This window comes from Pleurodeles waltl, chromosome 3_1 (genome assembly GCF_031143425.1).
Source record: "Pleurodeles waltl isolate 20211129_DDA chromosome 3_1, aPleWal1.hap1.20221129, whole genome shotgun sequence".
NCBI classification, from domain to species: Eukaryota; Metazoa; Chordata; class Amphibia; order Caudata; family Salamandridae; genus Pleurodeles; species Pleurodeles waltl.
In genome coordinates, this window is record NC_090440.1 from 699,981,903 (window position 1) to 700,007,547 (window position 25,645).

A 25,645-nucleotide genomic window follows, 5' to 3' on the forward strand; every position below is an offset into this window, starting at 1 on the left:
CCAATGAGGGCCTTGGCTACTGCAGGGGCAGTAGTCGACCTAAGGGGAATAGCTTCAGGATACCTAGTAGCATGGTCCACTACTACTAGGATGTACATATTTCCTGAGGCTGTGGGAGGTTCAAGTGGACCCACAGGTGAGGGCATATGTGCATGAGCACTATGCCCCTACAGTGTCTAAGCAAAACCTTAGACATTGTAAGTGCAGGGTAGCCATAAGAATATATGGGCTGGGAGTCTGTCAAAAACGAACTCCACAGCTCCATAATGGCTACACTGAATACTGGGAAGTTTGGTATCAAACTTCTCAGAATAATAAACCCACACTGATGCCAGTGTTGGATTTATTAAAAAATGCACACAGAGGGCCTCTTAGAGATGCCCCCTGTATTTTACCCAATTGTTCAGTGCAGGACTGACTGGTCTGTGCCAGCCTGCTGCTGAGAGACGAGTTTCTGACCTCATGCGGTGAGAGCCTTTGTGCTCTCTGAGGACAGAAACAAAGCCTGCTCTGGGTGGAGGTGCTTCACACCTCCCCCCTGCAGGAACTGTAACACCTAGCAGTGAGCTTCAAAGGCTCAAGCTTCGTGTTACAATGCCCCAGGGCACTCCAGCTAGTGGAGATGCCCGCCCCCTGGACCCAGCCCCCACTTTTGGCGGCAAGTCCAGGAGAGATAATGAGAAAAACAAGGAGGAGTCACTGGCCAGTCAGGACAGCCCCTAAGGTGTCCTGAGCTGAGGTGACTCTGACTTTTAGAAATCCTCCATCTTGTAGAAGGAGGATTCCCCCAATAGGGATAGGAATGTGACCCCCTCCCCTTGGGAGGAGGCACAAAGAGGGTGTACCCACCCTCAGGGCTAGTAGCCATTGGCTACTAACCCCCCAGACCTAAACACGCCCTTAAATTCAGTATTTAAGGGCTTCCCTGAACCTAAGAATTTAGATTCCTGAAACTACAAGAAGAAGAGGACTGCTGAGCTGAAAAACCCCTGCAGAGGAAGAACAGAAGACACCAACTGCTTTGGCCCCAGACTTACCGGCCTGTCTCCTGCCTTCCAAAGAAACCTGCTCCAGCGACGCTTTCCGAGGGACCAGCGACCTCTGAATCCTCAGAGGACTGCCCTGCTTCAAGAAAGACGAGAAACTCCCGAGGACAGCGGCACTGCTCCAAAAGAACTGCAACTTTGTTTCAAGGAGCAGATTTAAAGACCCCTGCAACTCCCCGCAAGAAGCGTGAGACTTGCAACACTGCACCCGACGACCCCGACTCGACTGGTGGAGAACCAACACCTCAGGGAGGACCCTCCGGCGACTCCGAGTCCGTGAGTAACCAAAGTTGTCCCCCCTGAACCCCCACAGCGACGCCTGCAGAGGGAATCCCAAGGCTCCCCCTGACCGCGACTGCCTGAACTCCATTTCCCGACGGCTGGAAAAGACCCTGCACCCGCAGCCCCCAGCACCTAAAGGAACGGAACTCCTGTGCAGGAGTGACCCCCAGGAGGCCCTCTCCCTTGCCCAGGTGGTGGCTACCCCGAGGAGCCCCCCCCCCCCCCCCCTTGCCTGCCTGCAACGCTGAAGAGATCCCTTGATCTCTCATTGAAAACCCGACGCGTGTTTGCACACTGCACCCGGCCGCCCCCGCGCTGCTGAGGGTGTACTTTTTGTGCTGACTTGTGTCCCCCCCCGGTGCCCTACAAAACCCCCCTGGTCTGCCCTCCGAAGACGCGGGTACTTACCTGCTGGCCGACTGGAACCGGGGCACCCCCTTCTCTCCATTGAAGCCTATGTGTTTTGGGCACCTCTTTGACCTCTGCACCTGACCGGCCTTGAGCTGCTGGTGTGGTAACTTTGGGGTTGCTCTGAACCCCCAACGGTGGGCTACCTTGGACCAAAAACTGAAACCTGTAAGTGACTTACTTACCTGTGAAACCTAACAATACTTTACCTCCCCCAGGAACTGTGAAAATTGCACTAAGTGTCCACTTTTAAAACAGCTTATTGTGTTTTATGTAAAAAGTATACATGCTAATGTAATGATTCAAAGTTCCTAAAGTACTTACCTGCAATACCTTTCAAATAAGATATTACATGTAGAATTTGAACCTGTGGTTCTTAAAATAAACTAAGAAAATATATTTGTTCGATGGCATCTGTCGCTGTAGATACACATGTTCTGCATAGCTCGCCATCTGGTGTTGGGTCGGAGTGTTACAAGTTGTTTTTCTTCGAAGAAGTCTTTCGAGTCACGGGACCGAGTGACTCCTCCTTCTGTCTCCATTGCGCATGGGCGTCGACTCCATCTTCGATTGTTTTCTTTCTGCCATCGGGTTCGGACGTGTTCCTGTCGCTCCGAGTTTCGGAACGGAAAGTTAGTAGATTTCGGAAGATTTTCGTCGGTATTGTTGCGTTCGGGATCGGCGTAGTTAGATTTAACACCGCATCGAAGATCGACGCGCTCCGGTGCCCTTCGGGGTACTTTTCGATCCCCCGTCGGGGCCTGGTCGGCCCGACCGCGTGTCCAACACCGCCGATGGAACGGACCCCGTTCCGTTTTTGTCCCAAATGCCACAACAAATACCCGTATACAGACCAACATTTGGTCTGTAACCTGTGCCTGTCACCTGAGCACAGTGAGGAGACTTGCGAAGCCTGTCGCGCGTTCCGGTCCCGAAAGACACTCCGTGACCGTCGAGCCAGGAGACTTCAGATGGCGTCCACGCCGACAGCGCACCGAGAGTTCGAGGAACAAGAGGAAGTAGAAACCTTTTCGATCCACGAATCGGACTCCGAGGAATTCGACGATCAAAGAACCATGAGTAAGACGTCGAAAACAACACATAAGAAAAGTGACAAGGCCCAGGGGACGCCACTGCCACCAGGCCATGGCTCCACCCATAAGTTCGGTGACCGACCATCGGCACCGAAAAAGGCCCAAACAGTGCCGAGATCGTCCGACTCCGGTCGAGACACCGGCACGCAGCCTTCTCGGGATCGAGAAAGTGCTGGAGAGAAGCAACGACACCGAGATAGCGGTGTAGAAACGGCTCGACGCCGAGACAGCGGCACCGACGAAGATCGACGCCGAGAGGTTTCGACTCTAAAAAAGAAAAAAGCCACCTCGGAGCCGAAAAAAGATACATGCAGGGTTTCGGTGCCGAAACAACCCGTAACCGACCCAGGTCCAGGCTCTTATACAGAGGAGCAATCACTGTCCTCTCAGATGCGAAAGCATAGGTTTGAGGAAGAGCTGCAATCCACCGAAGTGGACCATACGCAAAAACGTATTTTCATACAGCAGGGAACAGGAAAAATAAGTACCCTTCCCCCTATTAGGAGAAAAAGGAGACTGGAGTTTCAAACAGACCAGGCGCCACAAACAAAGATGGTGAAAAAGGTGACTCCGCCACCCTCTCCTCCACCTGTAATTAACGTCTCACCGACGCAAACTCCGTCACATTCCCCGGCTCACACCACCATGAGCCAAGGTGACCAAGATCAAGACGCTTGGGACTTATATGACGCCCCAGTGTCGGACAACAGTCCGGAGGCATATCCAACAAAGCCCTCACCACCTGAAGACAGCACAGCATATTCTCAAGTGGTGGCTAGAGCAGCACAATTCCACAACGTAAACCTCCACTCAGAACAAGTCGAGGATGACTTTTTATTCAACACCCTCTCCTCCACCCACAGCTCCTACCAAAGCCTGCCTATGCTGCCAGGTATGCTTCGGCACGCAAAGGAAATCTTCAAGGAGCCGGTCAAAAGTAGGGCAATAACGCCAAGGGTGGAAAAGAAATATAAAGCAGCTCGGAAAAGAGCCAACTCCCACACATCTGGGGACGCACCACCCCCAGATAAAGAGAGCCGCAAGTTCGATGCAGCTGGGAAAAGGGTCGCAGTACAAGCTGCAAACCAGTGGCGCATCGCTAACTCTCAAGCACTACTTGCGCGCTATGACAGAGCCCATTGGGATGAGATGCAACACCTCATCGAGCATCTACCCAAGGAACTTCAAAAAAGGGCAAAGCAGGTGGTTGAGGAAGGACAGAACATATCAAATAACCAGATACGATCTTCTATGGACGCAGCAGACACAGCTGCAAGAACAATTAATACATCTGTGACCATTAGAAGGCACGCATGGCTAAGAACGTCTGGGTTCAAACCAGAGATACAGCAGGCAGTGCTCAATATGCCATTCAACGAAAAACAACTGTTCGGACCAGAAGTGGACACGGCAATCGGAAAACTTAAAAAAGACACTGACACTGCTATAGCCATGGGTGCACTCTACTCCCCGCAGAGCAGAGGAACCTACAGCACCTTCCGCAAGACACCCTTTAGAGGGGGGTTTCGGGGTCAGGCCACACAAGCCAGCACCTCGCAGGCAACACCGTCCAGCTACCAGGGACAGTACAGGGGAGGCTTTCGGGGCCAATACAGAGGAGGGCAATTCCCTAGGAATAGAGGAAAATTTCAAAGCCCCAAAAACCCCTACAACCAAGCAGTGACTCAGATGTCACTCACCCCCTCCACACAACACCAGTGGGGGGAAGAATAGGTCATTATTACAAAGCATGGGAGGAAATAACTACAGACACTTGGGTCTTAGCAATTATCCAACATGGTTATTGCATAGAATTCCTACAATTCCCTCCAAACATACCACCAAAAGCACAAAAATTGTTAAAACAACATTCCGACCTTCTGGAAATAGAAGTTCAAGCACTATTGCAAAAGAATGCAATCGAATTAGTACCAAACACACAAACAAACACAGGAGTCTATTCACTGTACTTCTTAATACCAAAAAAGGACAAAACACTGAGACCAATCCTAGACCTCAGAATACTAAACACCTACATCAAATCAGACCACTTTCACATGGTCACGCTACAAGAGGTGTTACCATTGCTAAAACTACAGGACTACATGACAACCTTAGACCTCAAAGACGCGTATTTCCATATACCAATACATCCATCTCACAGAAAATACCTACGGTTCGTATTCAAAGGAATACATTACCAATTCAAAGTATTGCCTTTTGGTTTAACAACCGCACCAAGAGTCTTTACAAAATGTCTAGCAGTAGTGGCTGCACACATCAGAAGGCAGCAAATACATGTATTCCCGTATCTAGACGATTGGCTAATCAAAACCAATTCACTAACAAAGTGCTTACAACACACAAATCAAATCATACAAACCCTCTACAAACTAGGTTTCACCGTCAACTTTGCAAAATCCAACATTTTGCCGTGCAATATACAACAATACCTGGGAGCCATAATAGACACAACAAAAGGAGTAGCCACTCCAAGTCCACAAAGAATTCAAAATTTCAACAAGATCATACAACGCATGTATCCAACACAAACAATACAAGCAAAGATGATATTACAACTCCTAGGCATGATGTCTTCATGCATAGCCATTGTCCCGAACGCAAGACTACACATGAGGCCCTTACAACAGTGCCTAGCATCACAATGGTCACAAGCACAGGGTCACCTTCTAGATCTGGTGTTGATAGACCGCCAAACTTACCTCTCGCTTCTATGGTGGAACAGTATAAATTTAAACAAAGGGCGGCCATTCCAAGACCCAGTGCCACAATACGTAATAACAACGGATGCTTCCATGACAGGGTGGGGAGCACACCTCGATCAACACAGCATACAAGGACAATGGAACGTACATCAAACAAAACTGCATATAAATCACCTAGAAATGCTAGCAGTTTTTCACGCATTGCGGGCTTTCCAACCAATTATAACTCACAAATACATTCTTGTCAAAACAGACATCATGACAACTATGTATTATCTAAACAAACAGGGGGGGACACACTCAACGCAGTTGAGTCTTCTAGCACAGAAAATATGGCGATGGGCAATTCACAACCACATTCGCCTAATAGCGCAGTTTATTCCAGGGATCCAGAATCAACTTGCAGACAATCTCTCTCGAGATCACCAACAAGTCCACGAATGGGAAATTCACCCCCAAGTTCTAAACACTTACTTCAGACTCTGGGGAACACCTCAAATAGACTTGTTTGCAACAAGAGAGAACGCAAAATGCCAAAACTTCGCATCCAGATACCCACACAGGCAGTCCCAAGGCAATGCCCTATGGATGAACTGGTCAGGGATATTTGCCTACGCTTTTCCTCCTCTCCCTCTCCTTCCTTATCTGGTAAACAAATTGAGTCAAAACAAACTCAAACTCATTTTAATAGCACCAACTTGGGCAAGGCAACCCTGGTACACAACACTGCTAGACCTATCAGTAGTACCCCACATCAAATTGCCCAACAGGCCGAATCTGTTAACACAACACAACCAACAGATCAGACATCCAGATCCAGCATCGCTGAATCTAGCAATCTGGCTCCTGAAATCCTAGAATTCGGACACTTACAACTTACCCAAGAATGTATGGAAGTCATAAAGCAAGCCAGAAGGCCGTCCACTAGGCACTGCTATGCAAGTAAATGGAAGAGGTTTGTCTGCTACTGCCATCATAATCAGATCCAACCTATACACGCAACTCCAAAGGATGTAGTGGGTTACTTGCTTCACTTACAGAAATGTAGCCTAGCCTTCTCTTCCATTAAAATACACCTTGCGGCAATATCTGCATACCTGCAGACTACCTATTCAACTTCCCTATATAGGATACCAGTCATTAAAGCATTCATGGAAGGGCTTAAAAGAATTATACCACCAAGAACACCACCTGTTCCTTCATGGAACTTAAATGTTGTATTAACAAGACTCATGGGTCCACCTTTTGAACCCATGCACTCTTGCGAAATACAGTTCCTCACCTGGAAGGTTGCATTTCTCATCGCCATTGCATCTCTAAGAAGAGTAAGCGAAATTCAGGCGTTTACAATACAAGAACCTTTTATACAACTACACAAAAATAAAGTCGTCCTAAGGACTAATCCTAAATTTTTACCAAAGGTTATTTCACCGTTCCACCTAAATCAAACAGTGGAACTACCAGTGTTCTTCCCACAGCCAGATTCCGTAGCTGAGAGGGCACTACATACATTAGATGTCAAAAGAGCATTAATGTACTACATTGACAGAACGAAAAACATCAGAAAGGATAAACAACTATTTATTGCATTCCAAAAACCTCATGCAGGAAACCCAATATCAAAACAAGGTATAGCCAGATGGATAGTTAAATGCATCCAAATCTGCTACCTTAAAGCAAAACGACAACTGCCCATTACACCAAGGGCACACTCAACCAGAAAAAAAGGTGCTACCATGGCCTTTCTAGGAAACATCCCAATGCAAGAAATATGTAAGGCAGCCACATGGTCTACGCCACACGCGTTCACCAAGCACTACTGTGTAGACGTGCTATCCGCACAGCAAGCCACAGTAGGTCAAGCCGTGTTAAGAACGTTATTTCAAACCACTTCCATTCCTACAGGCTGAACCACCGCTTTTGGGGAGATAACTGCTTACTAGTCTATGCAGAACATGTGTATCTACAGCGACAGATGCCATCGAACTGAAAATGTCACTTACCCAGTGTACATCTGTTCGTGGCATCAGTCGCTGGAGATTCTCATGTGCCCACCCACCTCCCCGGGAGCCTGTAGCAATTCGGAAGTTAGCTTCAACTTTGTATATTTGTATATATATTATTTTAGCCTTAAGTAGGTACATACTTAGTCACTCCATTGCATGGGCACTATTACTACAACACAACCCCTACCTCACCCTCTGCGGGGAAAACAATCAAAGATGGAGTCGACGCCCATGCGCAATGGAGACAGAAGGAGGAGTCACTCGGTCCCGTGACTCGAAAGACTTCTTCGAAGAAAAACAACTTGTAACACTCCAACCCAACACCAGATGGCGAGCTATACAGAACATGTGAATCTCCAGCGACTGATGCCACGAACAGATGTACACTGGGTAAGTGACATTTTCATTCTATAGCAAAACCTATTGGCTGGATTTGTCTCTGAGTGTGTGTTCCTCATTTATTGCCTGTGTGTATGTACAACAAATGCTTAACACTACTCCTTTGATAAGCCTACTGCTCGACCACACTACCACAAAATAGAGCATTAGTATTATCTCTTTTTGCCACTATCTTCCCTCTAAGGGGAACCCTTGGACTCTGTGCATACTATTCCTTACTTTGAAATAGTGCATACAGAGCCAACTTCCTACAACTAACCTCTCCCACATCTTGGTTTGTCCCAAATGCCCAACAAGGGGAATATCATGGGCTAAGGTCAGAATAAACTCTCTGAACGCCTGAGGCACTACCACTCTCCTAGTGGCACCAGGTTTGGGATCTCTTGCCTCAGTGTACAGGAGTCCATCTTCCCAATCAACTCTATATGTTCCATTTTTCTTGCCTTTGGACTCTTCAGCAGCGTGCTGCCTAAGGCCTTCAAGAGAGGGACAGGTTTCTTGCCCCTTTACACAACTCTTCCCTTGAGGGTCCACCTGGGCCCAAGAGCTCAACCTGGTAAGGTTCCAGCTCCATAGGCTCAGTTCCTTCAGAGGGCAGAACTTCTTCCTGAGAAGAGAGGCTCTCTTTTTCTTGTTGTGTTGCAGCTGGTTTCCCAGCTGACTTTCCTTTTCTCTTGGTAGGCTGGGCCTTTCTTCCAGACTCCAGCTCTACTTTTTCACCCTGTGCCTTGCACTGTGCCCTTGTTTTGACACACACCAGTTCAGGGATACCCAGCATGGCTGCATGGGTTTTCAGTTCTACCTCAGCCCATGCTGAGGACTCCAGGTAATTTCCAAGCAAACAGTCGACTGGGATATTTGAAGAGACCACCACCTGTTTCAGGCCATTGACCCCTCCCCACTCTAAAGTTACCATTGCCATGGGATGTACTTTAGTTTGATTGTCAGCATTGGTGACTGGATAGGTTTGTCCAGTCAGGTATTGGCCAGGGGAAACCAGTTTCTCTGTCACCATAGTGACACTGGCACCTGTATCCCTAAGGCCCTCTACACTTGTCCCATTAATTAAGAGCTGCTGCCTGTATTTTTGCATGTTAGGGGGCCAGGCAGCCAGTGTGGCTAAATCCACCCCACCCTCAGAGACTAATGTAACTTCAGTGTGACACCTGATTTGCTCTGGGCACACTGTTGATCCCACTTGGAGACTAGCCATTCCAGTGTTAGCTGGAGTGGAGTTTGAAGTGGTATCTTTCTTGGGACAGGCCTTGTCTCCAGTTTGGTGTCCAGACTGACTACAGCTACGACACCAGGCCTTTTTGGGATCAAAGTTTTTACCCTTGTACCCAGAATTGTTTTGTGAAGAGGCTCTGGGCCCACCCTCCTGTGTAGGTTTTTGGGGGCCTGTAGAAGACTCTTTACTATTTTTGTTTTTGGCTGTCTCACCACCCTTCCCCTGGGGAGGTTTTGTGACCCCTTTCTTTTGGTCACCCCCTGTGGAAGTTTTGGACACCCTAGTCTTGACCCAATGGTCCGCCTTCTTTGCCAATTCTTGGGGAGAAATTGGTCCTAGGTTTACCAGATGCTGATGCAGTTTATCATTGAAACAATCACTTAATAGGTGTTCTTTCGCAAATAAATTGTACAGCCCATCATAATTACTTACACCACTGCCTTGAATCCAACCATCTAGTGTTTTTACTGAGTAGTCTACAAAGTCAACCCAGGTCTGGCTCGAGGATTTTTGAGCCCCCCTGAATCTAATCCTATACTCCTCAGTGGAGAATCCAAAGCCCTCAATCAGGGTACCCTTCATGAGGTCATAAGATTCTGCATCTTTTCCAGAGAGTGTGAGGAGTCTATCCCTACACTTTCCTGTGAACATTTCCCAAAGGAGAGCACCCCAGTGAGATTTGTTCACTTTTCTGGTTACACAAGCCCTCTCAAAAGCTGTGAACCATTTGGTGATGTCATCACCATCTTCATATTTAGTTACAATCCCTTTAGGGATTTTCAACATGTCAGGAGAATCTCTGACCCTATTTATGTTGCTGCCACCATTGATGGGTCCTAGGCCCATCTCTTGTCTTTCCCTTTCTATGGCTAGGATCTGTCTTTTCAAAGCCAATCTTTTGGCCATCCTGGCTAACTGGATGTCCTCTTCACTGGAGTTATCCTCGGTGATTTCAGAGAGGTTGGTCCCTCCTGTGAGGGAGCCAGCATCTCTGACTATTATGCTTGGAGTCAGGGCTTGATAGGCCCTGTCCTCCCTAGATAGGACTGGTAGGGGGGAAATCACCCTCCAAGTCACTATCCTCATCCTCTGTGTTGCCATCCTCAGAGGGGTTGGCCTTTTCAAACTCTGCCAACAGCTCCTGGAGCTGTAGTTTGGAAGGTCTGGGGCCCATTACTATTTTCTTTATTTTACAGAGTGACCTTAGCTCCCTCATCTTAAGATGGAGGTAAGGTGTGGTGTCGAGTTCCACCACATTCACATCTGTACTGGACATTATGCTTCTAAAAGTTGGAATACTTTTTAAGAATCTAAAACTAGTTCTAGAATCTAATTCAAACTTTTACCAAACTTTTAAACTCTAAAAGCAATGCTAACAGGGACTAACACAAGGCCCTAGCAGGACTTTAAAGAATTTAGAAAAATAGCTCAAATTGCAAAAATCAATTTCTAATGACAATTTTTGGAATTTGTCGTGTGATCAGGTATTGGCTGAGTAGTCCAGCAAATGCAAAGTCTTGTACCCCACCGCTGATCTTCCAATGTAGGAAGTTGGCTCTGTGTGCACTATTTCAAAGTAAGGAATAGTATGCACAGAGTCCAAGGGTTCCCCTTAGAGGTAAGATAGTGGCAAAAAGAGATAATACTAATGCTCTATTTTGTGGTAGTGTGGTCGAGCAGTAGGCTTATCAAAGGAGTAGTGTTAAGCATTTGTTGTACATACACACAGGCAATAAATGAGGAACACACACTCCGAGACAAATCCAGCCAATAGGTTTTGTTATAGAAAAATATCTTTTCTTAGTTTATTTTAAGAACCACAGGTTCAAATTCTACATGTAATATCTCATTTGAAAGGTATTGCAGGTAAGTACTTTAGGAACTTTGAATAATTACAGTAGCATATATACTTTTCACATAAAACACAAATAGCTGTTTTAAAAGTGGACACAATGCAATTTTCACAGTTCCTGGGGGAGGTAAAGTATTGTTATTTTTAGCAGGTAAGTAAATCACTTACAGGTCACAGTTTTGGGTCCAAGGTAGCCCACCGTTGGGGGTTCAGAGCAACCCCAAAGTTACCACACCAGCAGCTCAGGGCCGGTCAGGTGCAGAGGTCAAAGAGGTGCCCAAAACACATAGGCTTCAATGGAGAGAAGGGGGTGCCCCCGTTCCAGTCTGCCAGCAGGTAAGTACCCGCGTCTTCGGAGGGCAGACCAGGGGGGTTTTGTAGGGCACCGGGGGGACACAAGTCAGCACAAAAAGTACACCCTCAGCAGTGCGGGGGCAGCTGGGTGCAGTGTGTAAACAAGCGTCGGGTTCTCTGTAGGTTTCAATGGGAGACCAAGGGGTCTCTTCAGCGGTGCAGGCAGGCAAGGGGGGGGCTCCTCGGGGTAGCCACCACCTGGGCACGGGAGAGGGCCTCCTGGGGGTCACTCCTGCCCAGAAGTTCCGTTCCTTCAGGTGCTGGGGGCTGCGGGTGCAGGGTCTTTTCCAGCCGTCGGGACTTTAGGTTCAGGCAGTCGCGGTCAGGGGGAGCCTCGGGATTCCCTCTGCAGGCGTCGCTGTGGGGGCTCAGGGGGGACAACTTTGGTTACTCACGGTCTCGGAGTCGCCGGAGGGTCCTCCCTGAGGTGTTGGTTCTCCACCAGTCGAGTCGGGGTCGCCGGGTGCAGTGTTGCAAGTCTCACGCTTCTTGCGGGGATTTGCAGGGGTCTTTAAATCTGCTGCTCTGTAACAAAGTTGCAGTTCTTTTGGAGCAGTGCCCCTGTCCTCGGGAGTTTCGTGTCTTTCTTGAAGCAGGGCAGTCCTCTGAGGATTCGGAGGTCGCTGGTCCTTTTGGAAAGCGTCGCTGGAGCAGGTTTCTTTGGAAGGCAGGAGACAGGCCGGTAAGACTGGGGCCAAAGCAGTTGGTGTCTTCTGTTCTTCTTCTGCAGGGGTTTTTCAGTTCAGCAGTCCTCTTCTTCTTGTAGTTTCAGGAATCTAAAATCTTAGGTTCAGGGGAGCCCTTAAATACTAAATTTAAGGGCGTGTTTAGATATTGGGGGTTAGTAGCCAATGGCTACTAGCCCTGAGGGTGGGTACACCCTCTTTGTGCCTCCTCCCCAGGGGAGGGGGGTCACATCCCAAATCCTATTGGGGGAATCCTCCATCTGCAAGATGGAGGATTTCTAAAAGTTAGTCACTTCAGCTCAGGACACCTTAGGGGCTGTCCTGACTGGCCAGTGACTCCTCCTTGTTATTCTCATTATTTCCTCCGGCCTTGCCGCCAAAAGTGGGGGCCGTGGCCGGAGGGGGCGGCCAACTCCACTAGCTGGAGTGTCCTGCGGTGCTGGAACAAAGGGGTGAGCCTTTGAGGCTCACCGCCAGGTGTTACAGCTCCTGCCTGGGGGAGGTGTTAGCATCTCCACCCAGTGCAGGCTTTGTTACTGGCCTCAGAGTGACAAAGGAACTCTCCCCATGGGGCCAGCAACATGTCTCTAGTGTGGCAGGCTGCTGGAACCAGTCAGCCTACACAGATAGTTGGATACAGTTTCAGGGGGCACCTCTAAGGTGCCCTCTGGGGTGTGTTTCACAATAAAATGTACACTGGCATCAGTGTGCATTTATTGTGCTGAGAAGTTTGATACCAAACTTCTCAGTTTTCAGTGTAGCCATTATGGTGCTGTGGAGTTTGTGTTTGACAAACTCCCAGACCATATACTCTTATGGCTACCCTGCACTTACAATGTCTTAAGGTTTGGCTTAGACACTGTAGGGGCACAGTGCTCATGCACTGGTGCCCTCACCTATGGTATAGTGCACCCTGCCTTAGGGCTGTAAGGCCTGCTAGAGGGGTGACTTATCTATACTTGCATAGGCAGTTCGAGGCTGGCATGGCACCCTGAGGGGAGTGCCATGTCGACTTACCCATTTTGTTCTCACCAGCACACACAAGCTGGCAAGCAGTGTGTCTGTGCTGGGTGAGGGGTCTCCAGGGTGGCATAAGTCATGCTGCAGCCCTTAGAGACCTTCCCTGGCATCAGGGCCCTTGGTACCAGAGGTACCAGTTACAAGGGACTTACCTGGATGCCAGGGTGTGCCAATTGTGGATACAAAAGTACAGGTTAGGGAAAGAACACTGGTGCTGGGGCCTGGTTAGCAGGCCTCAGCACACTTTCAATTCAAAACATAGCATCAGCAAAGGCAAAAAGTCAGGGGGTAACCATGCCAAGGAGGCATTTCCTTACAGATATCCTCAAGGGAATCAATTTGGAAGGGGGCACATATTAGTCACAGCAGACTTAAAAGCCAAAGAGGTTGAAAGAAGAATTGGGAATCAGACATACACATTTCCTGGAACCCTCTCCGAGCCTTTTACTATGCTTCTGCGCTCATTGTTCTAGCTATGAGCAACTTCTGAGTTGCATGTCGAGTTCCTTCTGAAAGGTGTTTGCTTCTTGTTTTTCTGCAGAAGACACTTCGGGATAAGGAGTTGGAAGGACTGCAAGTGAAGATCCAGCGGCTGGAGAAGCTGTGCAGAGCTCTGCAGACTGAACGCAATGACTTGAACAAGAAGGTGCTGGATCTCAGTGTGCCTGTTCCACTTGCCAACCACGTGGACTCTCCTCCTGAGACCATTGCTGGGGAGTCACCCACAGACTCGCACACGATGGATAACAACATTCTGTGCCCTGAGGGATGTTTGCATTCCATGCCTCCGGTGGTGATGGAGAGCACAGGTGTTTGTGGCAATGCTGCATGTGAGAACTGTGCTGCTGCTGAGTGACACATTAACAAGTGTGGGGGCAAGGCAGGAACTCTGATACTTCTGTGGTCTGGAAAACAAAATGCATTGTTTCCCCCCCACTCCAAAAAACAGATTTCAGTGTCTGTCGCCCCTGCCTACAACTTCTCACTTTGCCTGATTGAAAAAGTTCTTGGAGTGGAAACCTGGAGTGGTTGCACAGGAGGTGACTCCACCAGAACATATTTTTGTTCATGCCCTTGAGGGCGAATGTGGAACTCTGTTGTATGTGCTAATTTGTATACACTGCATCAAATTCTTACTCTGTGGTCTGCAGAAGCTCTCAGGACTGTGTGGTCTGCTGGATGTACAGCCGCATGGGGTTCACACATGTCCATTGTGTTGAGATTGTGTGTGTTTCTTTATTTAATTGTACAGTTCCGACTGTTAGAAAAGGGGTGATGGTTCGAGTCCTTTTAAGCAAAATATAAAACCTTGCATCTTGTGAATGAGGTGCAGCTGAGCATCCATTATAGGACCCCTAACCCCAAGGTGTGATGATTTTAATTAAGATGGATTTTTCCCAAAGTCCTTTTTTCTGGAGACAGGCAGTAATGGGCCTTCTCTTGCCGATTGCTCCAATTGGAATGTAGGTCTTGTTGCTTGGCTCTAGTCTTTAATTGCTAGTGCCTTAAGTATCGCAGCTCAGACACCCTGCAGCCTTATGCTGGGCCTAAGACAACACTAAGGGAAAAGTGGTGTCCACACCACTTTCAAGAGTTTTCTTAAAGCCTTATTATCTGTGCCTGGGGTAAGCTTTTTGAACTTGCCTTAGAAATGTTTCATTAACAGTGTGATATTGTTCCAGCCATTAAATGCACAGACCAACCTGTAATGTACATTATTCTGCTAAGCATTTTTCTCCATACTCACTGATAGCATGGTATTCCATTATATGTCAATGGCTTTATGTTCTTTTACAAACCGGCAATGGTATTCCATGCACGTACTAACACCATGACATTGCTTGGCATTCGTTTCCCCATTTATAACATTCCTCTTTATATGCTGACAGTACAGCATTCCTTATTGCCACCATAGCATTGCATTCCTTCATCTATCACGAGCCCCAGTAAAGCTATGTCACCGCACTATGCAGACAGAATAAGATTTGTGCCTAAAAACTGATGTGGCATGACTTACCAAGCATTTTCACTTACACGCAGCACACATGCAGTACGCTCAGCATTGTCCCACTTTATAGTGACAGCAGAGCGTGCCTTTATCAACTTTGTACCCCCATTAATCATTGGTGTGACTGCCATCACTGTCCTACCCATCACATGGCAAGAGATGCCTAGATTTGTCGATCTACTGATCAAATGCTTGGCGTTGCCTGTCCTTTTTGTTTCCTTACAAATTGATAGAATGACTGGCGTGACTTGCCCAATGCTGTGCACGTGTGACTGCATTGACCTGGCCATCATTGTCTCTTGCCCTGGCCCCGTCTCAGTTCTAATCTTACAGACATTGGAACACCGACCTTTCGAAATGACCTCCAATTTCACTTATGCACTTTACATTCTCATGTGCAATAGTGCAGTTGAACATTTGCACATGGTGGAAGCCTTGTCCTCTTATGTGTCCGTTACAGTATTTTACATAAGCAGTGGACTGTATCTGGGGGAGTGAATTACGAATACCAGGTCTCACAGGTAACAGTGATGTGAGATTTCCGTCTGCGTGAACACTGTGCATGAACATTTTTTTTAAAGTTTGTTCTGCTGATATTGCTTTCTTGTTTTTCCATGGTTTCTTTCTCCTCTTACTTTCGAAACCTATTTACATATAAATATTTCTCTAAATGGCTTTTCTCCTGCTACCCATATGCCCCGTGGGCTGCCATTCCTGACTGGCAATTTTTTGTGGTGTCACCATAGTCAAAGATTTAGATGCCCAAAGTTGAAGCCGCAGGAGCAAATTGTAAAGAATTGAAGCATTTGTTTCTATTATGGTTCATCTGTCTGTGGCGCTAATGCAAAAAAAAAAAATATAGATAATTTTGGCCAACTGTCTAGATGTAATTTATTTGGGAAGTGACAGGGGTGCAGGGTTCTTGGTACTCCATCTTGAGTACCTTAAAATGTATCTGATGTGGACATTTCTCATTATCAAGCTATTGTAAAGAAAAGGGACACATGAGGAATGAGTACAACTTTGTTTGCTATGTGTGGCCTCCTTCATGTATTGGCACTGTATAGTTTCTTTTGAAATATTTCAAGCAGAGTGTTAGTTGTAGCCTTACTGGCTTCTTGAAGATAATTTTGATGGTGGAGGGAGCCAAAGGACTGTAGGAAAAGTGTTTTTTTGTATTTTGTTTTTTTTTAACAACCCTGAGAAGTCTTACAATGTGTAGCTGCCTTCTTAATGAAAGAATGATATATTGTTTTTTTTGTACCACACCAGGATATTCTACAGTTGTACATGCTGTACCGCCATGTGTTGGGTCGAGCATCATTCAACACTTCGTTAAGCGTTTTACTTTATTGGTGGGATGAGAGGGTGGGTATATCCTTTTCCATTGAAGGGTTGTATCAGCTCTTAACCTGGAGAGGCTAGTGCTCACAGACCACAACTAACAATTTCCCACCTGTTGTACTTTTACCACTTCTTACCTCATTCATCTTCTTTCCTTTGCTTGAAACAGCAGAGACCGCTACAGTAGATGTTGTTAGCAGGCAGAAACCGTTTCAACAGTCCTCCAAACTGAATTTGTGTTTTAACAGAAATATGCTTTTTAGTATTCAAATGTTGAAATGGTCCTGAAACTAGTATAATGATAAGTTTGCAGTGCTCTTCTGCTCTACCCTATGAACTAAGGTAAAAAAAAAACGAATCACTCTGACATTCAAATCTCTGATTTTCTTTCTTTCTTCTTTTGGTTACTAAGCCTTACCCAGTACTTAACCTATCACCTGTCTTTAAACCATTTCATACACCCTGACCTTGCTCTCTAATTCATCTAACACTGAACTTAGCCCACCCCACCCTTAATTAAACTAACCTTTATTCTAACCCCAAACCTACCTTCCATTCATATACCAAATTCTAACGAATACACTAACTTTAGCCCTAGACTTAAACCTGTCCTTTCCCTTACTGTCAATACAAACCTAACCCACACCCTAAAATAGTCATATTCTCCCATGATTTTCTTTCTTTTATCCCTTATCTGTTAGACTTTTAGCCACAGATTCCTTACCTTAGAATAATCCCCAAGCATCAGACTGGATTTGGATAATTTTTGTGTGCAGTACCCTTGCGTGTTAGTAGATTGCGATGTCCATGCCGAAAGTGACATGCGTGGTGCCTATATAGGTCCGTTTCCCCCTCCCCCCACAGCTTGGTGCGGTACGATCGTTTCTTTTCATGCCAGCCAGCGCAAATCAGGAATAGATACCCCAGTATTTTTTTACTGATCTTTTCGAGACTTTGTCTCTTGGTGTGTCAGGATGCCAGCTAGAAAAGCTGGTTTCAAGCCCTGTGGTGCCTGTTACTGACAGATGTCAGAGATGACCCACATTTGGTGTGCCTGTGGTGCTTGGAACTCGACCACTATGCTAAGACCTCCGTTGATTGCCTTGCCATGCACCCAAGGCCTTGAGGGATCCGTTCCTTAAGCTCTGCGTCATGTGAAGCTTGCGATCTGTCGAGAGGAAGGTACAGATATTGGTCATGGAGCCACTCCAGACACTCGTCACGGTCATTGGGAAATTATGGTATGTCCTATTGGCTCAAAAAAAGAAAGAAGTCGAAGAAATCTTCGTCTTTGCTATGTCTGTCGAAGTTATCTGAAAAGGTGAGGTAGCGCTGAGCTTGACGCTCAGCATTTTGGTAGAGCCTGGGCAGTCTCCGTATTTCCCAGAGTTTCTGGAAGGCAGAGTGATCACCGCCCAGTTATGCAAATATTGAGTGCTTTGAGGCCCCTACTGTTCTCCTGTCGGCAGGTTCACCATAGCTCCAGTTGGGCCCCTTGGATCTGTTGATGGATCTGTGAGGGCCCCGATCGAGCCACCTGGACCTTCCCTGGTGCCTGCTCCAGTGCCAATGCTCCATGGCGGTGCCATCCCCATCGTCATCCTTGACAGTCAGGTGGGCATCATGTGACGCAGGCACCAACAGGGAGCAGACTCCCCATGATGGAGCCAGTGCCTTATTCGTATGACAGTCCTGGATTGGAGGAAGAATGGGATGGGTCTGCGGACTTCTATGGATGCTAGTAAGGAAATCCTGAGGATAACAGGTATGAGGATTTGGTAGATGTCCCCAGCTACTGGCCTGGTTTCTACCCCCCTACCATGGCTACGGAGGAGGGTGCTTCATTTACACTGGTGGTGTAGAGGGTAGCTGGGATCTAGGACCTTATGCAGCCCTTTTGGGGCATTCAAGACAAAGCTCTTCACAGAGGTGCTTACACTGGGATTTTCTCCCACCGAACCATTACTCTCATTCAATGAAGTCCTTACTGATGTCCTATTCAGGGCATGGTCCAAGCCCTGCATAGGACAATGTCCATAGTACAGTTGCTTGCTGCCATCGCTCCGCCCCAGGAGAACCCAGTTTCCTTACCCAGCACCCCACCCTGGAGAGCTTGGTGGTCCAGGTCTTCGCCTCCAAAGTTAACCCTGGAGCATTCGCTACCACTCCACTGTATAGGGCATCCAAAAGGCTGGTTGCCTTCGGGAAGAGGATGTTCTCTTCTGCCAGCCTGGCACTGTGTTTGAGCACTGCATTCCTCTTGGGCCTATACTTCCATACCATCTGGGACACTGTAGCGCAAGTACTGCCCATCGCCCCGGAGGAGGTTTGAGCCAAACTCTCAAATAATTGCTGATGGAAGAGACGCGGCCAGGTTCACCATATGATGTGTGCTGAAACGACCAACTCGCCTAGGCAGAGCAATTTCATCCTCTGTGGCTCTTCAGTGCCACACCCGGCTGAGAACCACTGGCATTTTGGGGGGCTGTCCAAGCCTTGCTCATGGCCATGGCCTTTGATAGATAGATAGTTCTTGGTTGTTTGGAGAGAAGACGGATTCTGTACTGAAGCATTTTAAGGACAGCAGAGCTACGACCAGGACCCAAGTTATTTCCATGATGCCTTGCCAAACCCTGTGCCTTCTGCCCCCTTCGTGACCATGAGAGGTGCTTCCAACCACATCTGTACATGCACAGCCACCCGGCCAGCAAGCTACATGATCTTATTGTGGCTGAGGATGTGGTTCCAACAGACCACGTGGGACAGACAGCCAGAGGTCTAGCCGGTCCACCCCAAGAGAAGCTGCAGCCTCCAAACCCCTTTAGAATGCCTCTGACAGTCATGGGCATCCAGTGGGGGGCAGGATACACCATCAGCCTCAGCACTGCAGGTCCATAACACCTGACAGTTGGGTTTTGTACCTAGTTCAGAAGGGCTACTCCCTCCTCTTTGTGGCCACCTATGCCACCTATTTGCGACAAGCTGACGGAAGACCGCCTCCCCTTGCTTCATCAGGAGGTGTTTGCTCTTTTTGGTCAGTGGGGCTATTTTGGTCAGTGGGGCTATAGAGAAGCTGCTGGCATCGGAAGTAGGTCGTGGTTCCTATTCCTGCTATTTTCTAGTGCCCAAGAAGGACAGAGGCCTTGGTTCTATTTTATACCTGTGCCTTCTCAGTCTGTTCCTGACGAAGGAGAAATTCAAAAAGTTCACACAAGTCCTGACTGCCCTGGACCCAGGAGACAGAATGGTATCAATGGACTTACAGGATGCTTATTTTCACATCTCTGTCCTGGCTGCCCTCTGGTTCACAGTTGGCCAAGAGCACTTTCAGTTTGCCATACTCACTTTCGGCCTTACTAGTGCCCCTCAGGTGTTCACGAATGCTCTGGTGGTGGTTCAGCTCATCTTTGAATGTCAGGGATTCCAATCTTTCCCTACCTCTACGATCGGCTTTTGAAGACTGGCTTGCCCCAGGCAGTTGTCTCCCACCTTCATATTACGGGGAACCTACAATCACTAGGGTTCACAATCTGGGTGCTGAAGTCACACCTGACTCCTTCTCGGACCCTCCCTTTCATCTTAGCTGTTCTGGACATAGTGCATTTTTCTGGCCTATCCTCTTGAGTGACAAGTCTAGGATATTCAGGCTATGATACCGATGTTGCAGCCTCTATCCTGAATTTTGGTGATTCTGACTCTGAGGCTGTTGGGCCTCCTGGCCGCCTGCATCCTTCTTGTGATAACAAGCCTGTTGGCATATTAGGGCTCTGCAGTGGGACCTGAAGTTCCAGTGGCAACAGCATCAGGGTAATCTCTCAGACATGGTCCAGATTGCGAAAGGAAACTGCAAAAGACTTGCAGTGGTGGCTTATGAACCATGATTGGAACAGTGGCATCGCCCTTGCCCTACCAGAGCTGACTGTAGTGACACGTGCGCATGCGTCACCCCTTGGATGGTGGCGGCCATCTGGGAGAGGTGGAGATCAGAGGTCTCTGGTCTCAGGTGGAATCCAGACTCCACATCAACCAATTGGAACTCCAAGCGATCAGGCAGGCATTGAATGCCTTTCTTCCCTCAGTCAGGAAAAGGCAGGTTAGGTATTAAAAACAACCATGTGGTGTTCAATGGGTGGAGTGGGGTGGGGTCATGGACCCTTTGTTAAAAGGCACTGCGCCTTTGGACAGGGCGTATCCCTGATGCTTCAACACCTGTTGGTCTCTCTTAACACCAGCACGGAGGAAGTGTAAATGACTAGCTGATCACGAATGACATCATCTGGAGGAGGTGCAAAGGTCTCTTTCAGGAGTGGGCAGAATCTTGGTTAGATCTATTTGCCTTTGCTGTGAACATGCAGTGACAGCAGTTCTGTGCGCTGGAGTTTTAAAGGCGGCTCTCTCTCAAAGATGCTTTTTGTCTCAAGTAGAGCTCAGGCCTACTGTAAGGAATTCTAGGTAGAAGTGGTAATGGCAGAAAGCCAAAGGTCAGGAATGACTGGGCCAATGTCATTCTTGTGACTCTGGATTGGGCATGTAGAGTCTGGCATCCTACGCTCTTGAGCATGGGCCCTCTGATGAGGCTGCCTCTTCGGGAGGATCTTTTGTCGCATCAGCAGGGGTGGGTTCTGCATCCAAACCAGCGAACCCTCTGCCTTCTTGCAAGAAGATTGAGTGGCTACAGTTGATAGCTTTTAATCCTCCTTCTGAAGTCTGCGATGTTATTCTGGCAGCCAGGTGTACCTCTATTAAGAGAGTCTGCGCCTGCCGCTGGGACAGATTTGTGGAATGGTGTGCATCCAGGAACATTGACCCTCTCTCTGCATCCTTTCCCAAATGTTACTATTTGTTCTTTGTTTGGCCCAGCAGGGCTCTACTCAGGGCCATTTGGACTGTTTTTGCAGTTGCGGGATCAACCTTCTGTGTTCAAGTCACCTCTTGTGACTAGGTTCCTCCAAGGTCTTCAACATTTGTTTACTCCCACACTATTTATCATGTCCCAGTGGGACTTAACTTTGGTCCTCACTTTCCTCGTGTGCACCTTTTGAGCTGTTGCACAACTGCCCACTACTTTTGTTAACTCTCAAGGCAGCTTTCTTAGTGGCTGTTACATCGGCCATGAGGGTCAGTGAAACGCAGGCACTTCGTGCACCCTCCTTATAGCACCTTTTACGCGGACAAGGTGTTTCTCAGGACTCAACTTGTTTCTGTAAAAGGGTGTATTACCCTTTTATCTAGGCCAGACCATCACCTTGCCTATCTTCTTTGCTCTGTCTCATCCTTCTAAGGAAGGGGAGAGACTCCACCACCTGGACCTAAAAAGAGCGTTGTTGTACATGATCAATCAAAATAGTTTGGGTGGATGGTCCACCATTTTTAGATTGTGTTGTAGCTAAGAAAGGGAAGGTAGCTCAGAAATGGATCATCTCATGATGGATACTGCTCTGCATAAAGATCTGCTACATACTGGACAAAAAGTAACCCTGAGATGTTGTGTGCTCACTGAACCATAGCCAAGGCTGACACCACCTCATTAGCTCTTGGATCCCCTGTCCAGGACATCTGTCGGGCACCAGCTTGGGGGTCACTACATACTTTAACCAAACATTACTATACGGAGAGTCAGGTCTGTTGGGATGGGCATTTTGCCCGTTTGTTTCTGCAGGACTCCTTGGTCTAATCTCTTCACAGATTCACCTCTGGGGAGGTGTTGCTTTAAGGTAAGGAATCTACGGCTAGAAGTCTCTGTCAGATAAACAAGTTACTTACCTTCAGTAATGCTTTATTTGGTAAAGACTTTATTTAGCTACTGATTAATTACCGATCCTTGCCGCTCTATGATCCAATTATAGGGCCTTAGAATTTTATACCAGTTGTTAATGTTCCTTGTGGCTTCGGCCTCTTGGTGTGGAAAGTCGTGAAAAGAAACAGATGTCAGTACAATGGGGTGGCACCTATAAAGGCACTGTGCACATCACTTCTTGGGCTGACACTGAGCTCAATGGTGCCACCTACTGTTTTGCACCTGGGAAACAGTCTGTTGTAAGTAATCTACAGCTAGATAGTCTTTACCAGATAAGGTATTAACAAAGGTATGTTACTTTACCCCATTATTTACAGCATATATTTAACTTTTTTTTTTTATATAACTCGCATTGAGTCCAAGGTAAGAGAACAGGGCCACAATACCTCCCTTTCGTATATTGCTGGGTACGAGGCATGGTTGTCTCGTCTCCTAATCGCTTTATTGATGGAACCCTATGCAGAATGGATACGGACTGATGCCCTGATTTGGGGGATATGTGGGTTTCAGGATCAGGAAAATAGGATTGAATTGTATGCTAGTGTTGTGTCTTTGGAAATCTGAAGCGCCCTAGGAGACAAGTGGACACTAAAATGTTCCTCCACCTTTGAAATTCTCCTCCACTTTTAAATATCTGGGAATTTAGGTCACAATCAACTCAAAAAGATGCCGGGAGCTAAGCATTGACCCCCCTCCTGTTCATTCATCTGAAATAGCAATTGGATAAATGGGGAAAATTGGTGCTTTCATTGATGAGCATTTAAGATGATCGCTTTACCCCAACTTTTACATAGACATAGAAATTATCCCCATGATCTATCCACAAAAAGGGGGTGTTAGGAGTGTGTGTGTGAATATATGTTCGATGGCATGTGTAGCTGCAGATACACATGCTGTGCACTGTTCCTGCCATCTAGTGTTGGGCTCGGAGTGTTAGAAGTTGTTTTTCTTCAAAGAAGTCTTTTCAAGTCACGGGACCGAGTGACTCCTCCCTTTCGGCTCCATTGCGTATGGGCATCGACTCCATCTTAGATTGTTTTCTTTCCGCCATCGGGTTCGGATGTGTTCCTCTTCGCTCAGTTATTCAAATCGGAAAAAGACTAAAATTCACCAAAAAGCGTCTGTATTGTTTTCGATTGGGAAACATCTTGCATTGACACCGGCGAAACACAGCTTTGGTGGCCCTTTGGGGCTTCCTCGCCCAGCCAGGGCCTGGTCGGCCCGACCACAGAAAACGTCAAAGCCTAATGGACCGGTCCCCTTTACGTTTCTGCCCACAGTGCCACGCCAAGTATCCCTACACAGACCAACATCGGGTCTGTAATCTGTGTTTGCCACCTTTCGATCGAAGAAGACCTTGAGGGATTGGAGGGCGAGGCGGATGCAAATGGCGTCAAAGTTCAGAGCACCTAGACGTCGAAGAACAGAACAGGAGATGGCTATCTCCATTCAAGGTTCGGACTTGGACGACTCAGACCGACCACCTACAGCAGGCCAACACGTGAGTACACCTGCCCTGACCCAAGCCCACAGTCAGTCGAAGAAACATAAGGCCTCGGGGACGCCACTGCCAGAAGGCCATGGCTCGACCCATAAAAAAATTCAGCAGTGACCAAGCAAAACCTTCGGCACTGAAAAAGGCTAAAATCGTGCTGAAGTCTTTGGACTCGAGCCGAGATCCCGCCACCGAGAAAACTCGACATCAACTCGTCGAGTCGGCGAAGCCTTGAAAGAGTCTTTCAGAGCCGAGGCCTACCATCAGCATGGGCATTTCGGTGCTGAAAAAAAACTGCTTAGGAGCTGAAAAAAGCCTTGTACACCGAGGAACATGGACTCTCAAAGCAACTAAAAGAGAGGCACAGATTTGAGGAGGAACTTCAAATGGAGGAGTTTGATGAAACAGGCAAGGATACAGATCCATAAGGATACTGGGAAGATCCAAACTGCACCTCCTCTAAAATTCAAAAAGAAACTAGCTTTCCAAGGGCGGGCAGACACTGAACAGCCAAGGGCTAAAGTACCCAGAGAAAGATCGCAGTCACGCCATTTTTCACCAGAAGATTCTCCGCCACATTCTCCGCAAAGAACAATGTCACCTATTGCAACGCCCACTGCATAGTCACCCACACACAATGTGCAGTCACAAGAGGATACAGACCCCTGGGACCTCTACGATCCCCCTGTGTCAGACAATAGCCCAGTGTGCTATCCTTCGAAACCCTCTCCACCCGAAGATAGCACCTCATATACTCTAGTCTTAGCTAGGGCAGCCGCATTCCACAATGTGAGCATGCATACAGAGCCATTGGAGGACGATTTTCTATTTAATACTTTGTCCACAAAGCATGCTTCCTATCAGAGTCTTTCTATGCTCCCTGGCATGCTTAAACATGCCCAACAGGTTTTTCTGGAGCCCGTGAAAGGGAGAGCCATTACACCGCGGGTGGAAAAAAAATACAAACCACCACCGTTGGACCCAGTGTTCATCACATAACAGTTGCCCCGGACTCTGCAGTGGTGGGAGCTGCGAGAAAGAGAGCCAACTCGCAGTCCTCTGGAGATGCACCACCTCCAGATAAGGAGAGTAGAAAGTTTGACGTGGCAGGAAAGAGAGTAGCGTCACAAGCTGCCAATCAGTGGCGCATTGCAAACTCTCAGGCCCTTAGTAGGAAGTTGGCTCTTTGTGCACACTATTTCTTACTTTGAAATAGTATATAGAGTCCAAGGGTTCCCCTTAGAGGTAAGATAGTGGCAAAAAGAGATAATTCTAATGCTCTATTTTTTGGTAGTGTGGTCGAGCAGTAGGCTTATCAGAGGGTAGTGTTACGCATTTGTTGTACACTGAGGCAATAAATGAGGAACACACACTCAAAGACAAATTCTAGGCCTATAGGTTTTTATATAGAAAAATATATTTTCTTTATTTTAAGAACCACAGGTTCAAGATTTACAAGTAATACTTCAAATGAAAGGTATTTCACTCGGGTATTCTAGGAACTTTGAATAATCACAATAGCATTACAGTTTTGGCAAAAATGACAATGAGCTATTTTAAAAGTGGACACTGTGTGGAAAAATCAACAGTTCCTGGGGGAGGTAAGTAAATGTTAAGTTCACAGGTAAGTAAAACACTTACAGGGTTCAAAGTTGGGTCCAAGGTAGCCCACCGTTGGGGGTTCAAGGTAACCCCAAAGTTACCACACCAACAGCTCAGGAAGTACACCCTCGGCAGCACAGGGGCGGCCGGGTGCAGAGTGCAGAGTGCAAACAGGAGTCTGGTTTCACATAGGAATCAATGGGGAGACCCAGGGGTCTTTTCAACGATGCAGGCAGGCACGGGGGGGGGCTCCTCGGGGTAGCCACCACCTGGGCTAGGCAGAGGGTCACCTGGG

General features: G+C 47.5%; 1 protein-coding gene across 8 annotated transcripts in view; it reads left to right on the top strand.

The window, feature by feature from the left end:
* Positions 1-15,989, top strand: part of TXLNA (taxilin alpha) — a 165,011-nt gene extending 149,022 nt beyond the window's left edge. For all 8 annotated transcript variants that reach the window (XM_069223339.1, XM_069223341.1, XM_069223335.1 and 5 more), the window contains one exon: positions 13,646-15,989. In XM_069223339.1, coding sequence (XP_069079440.1) covers positions 13,646-13,960 — 315 coding nt within the window. In that variant the 3' untranslated portion in view covers positions 13,961-15,989. The remainder of the gene's footprint in view (positions 1-13,645) is intronic.
* The last annotated feature ends 9,656 nt before the right edge of the window (positions 15,990-25,645 follow it).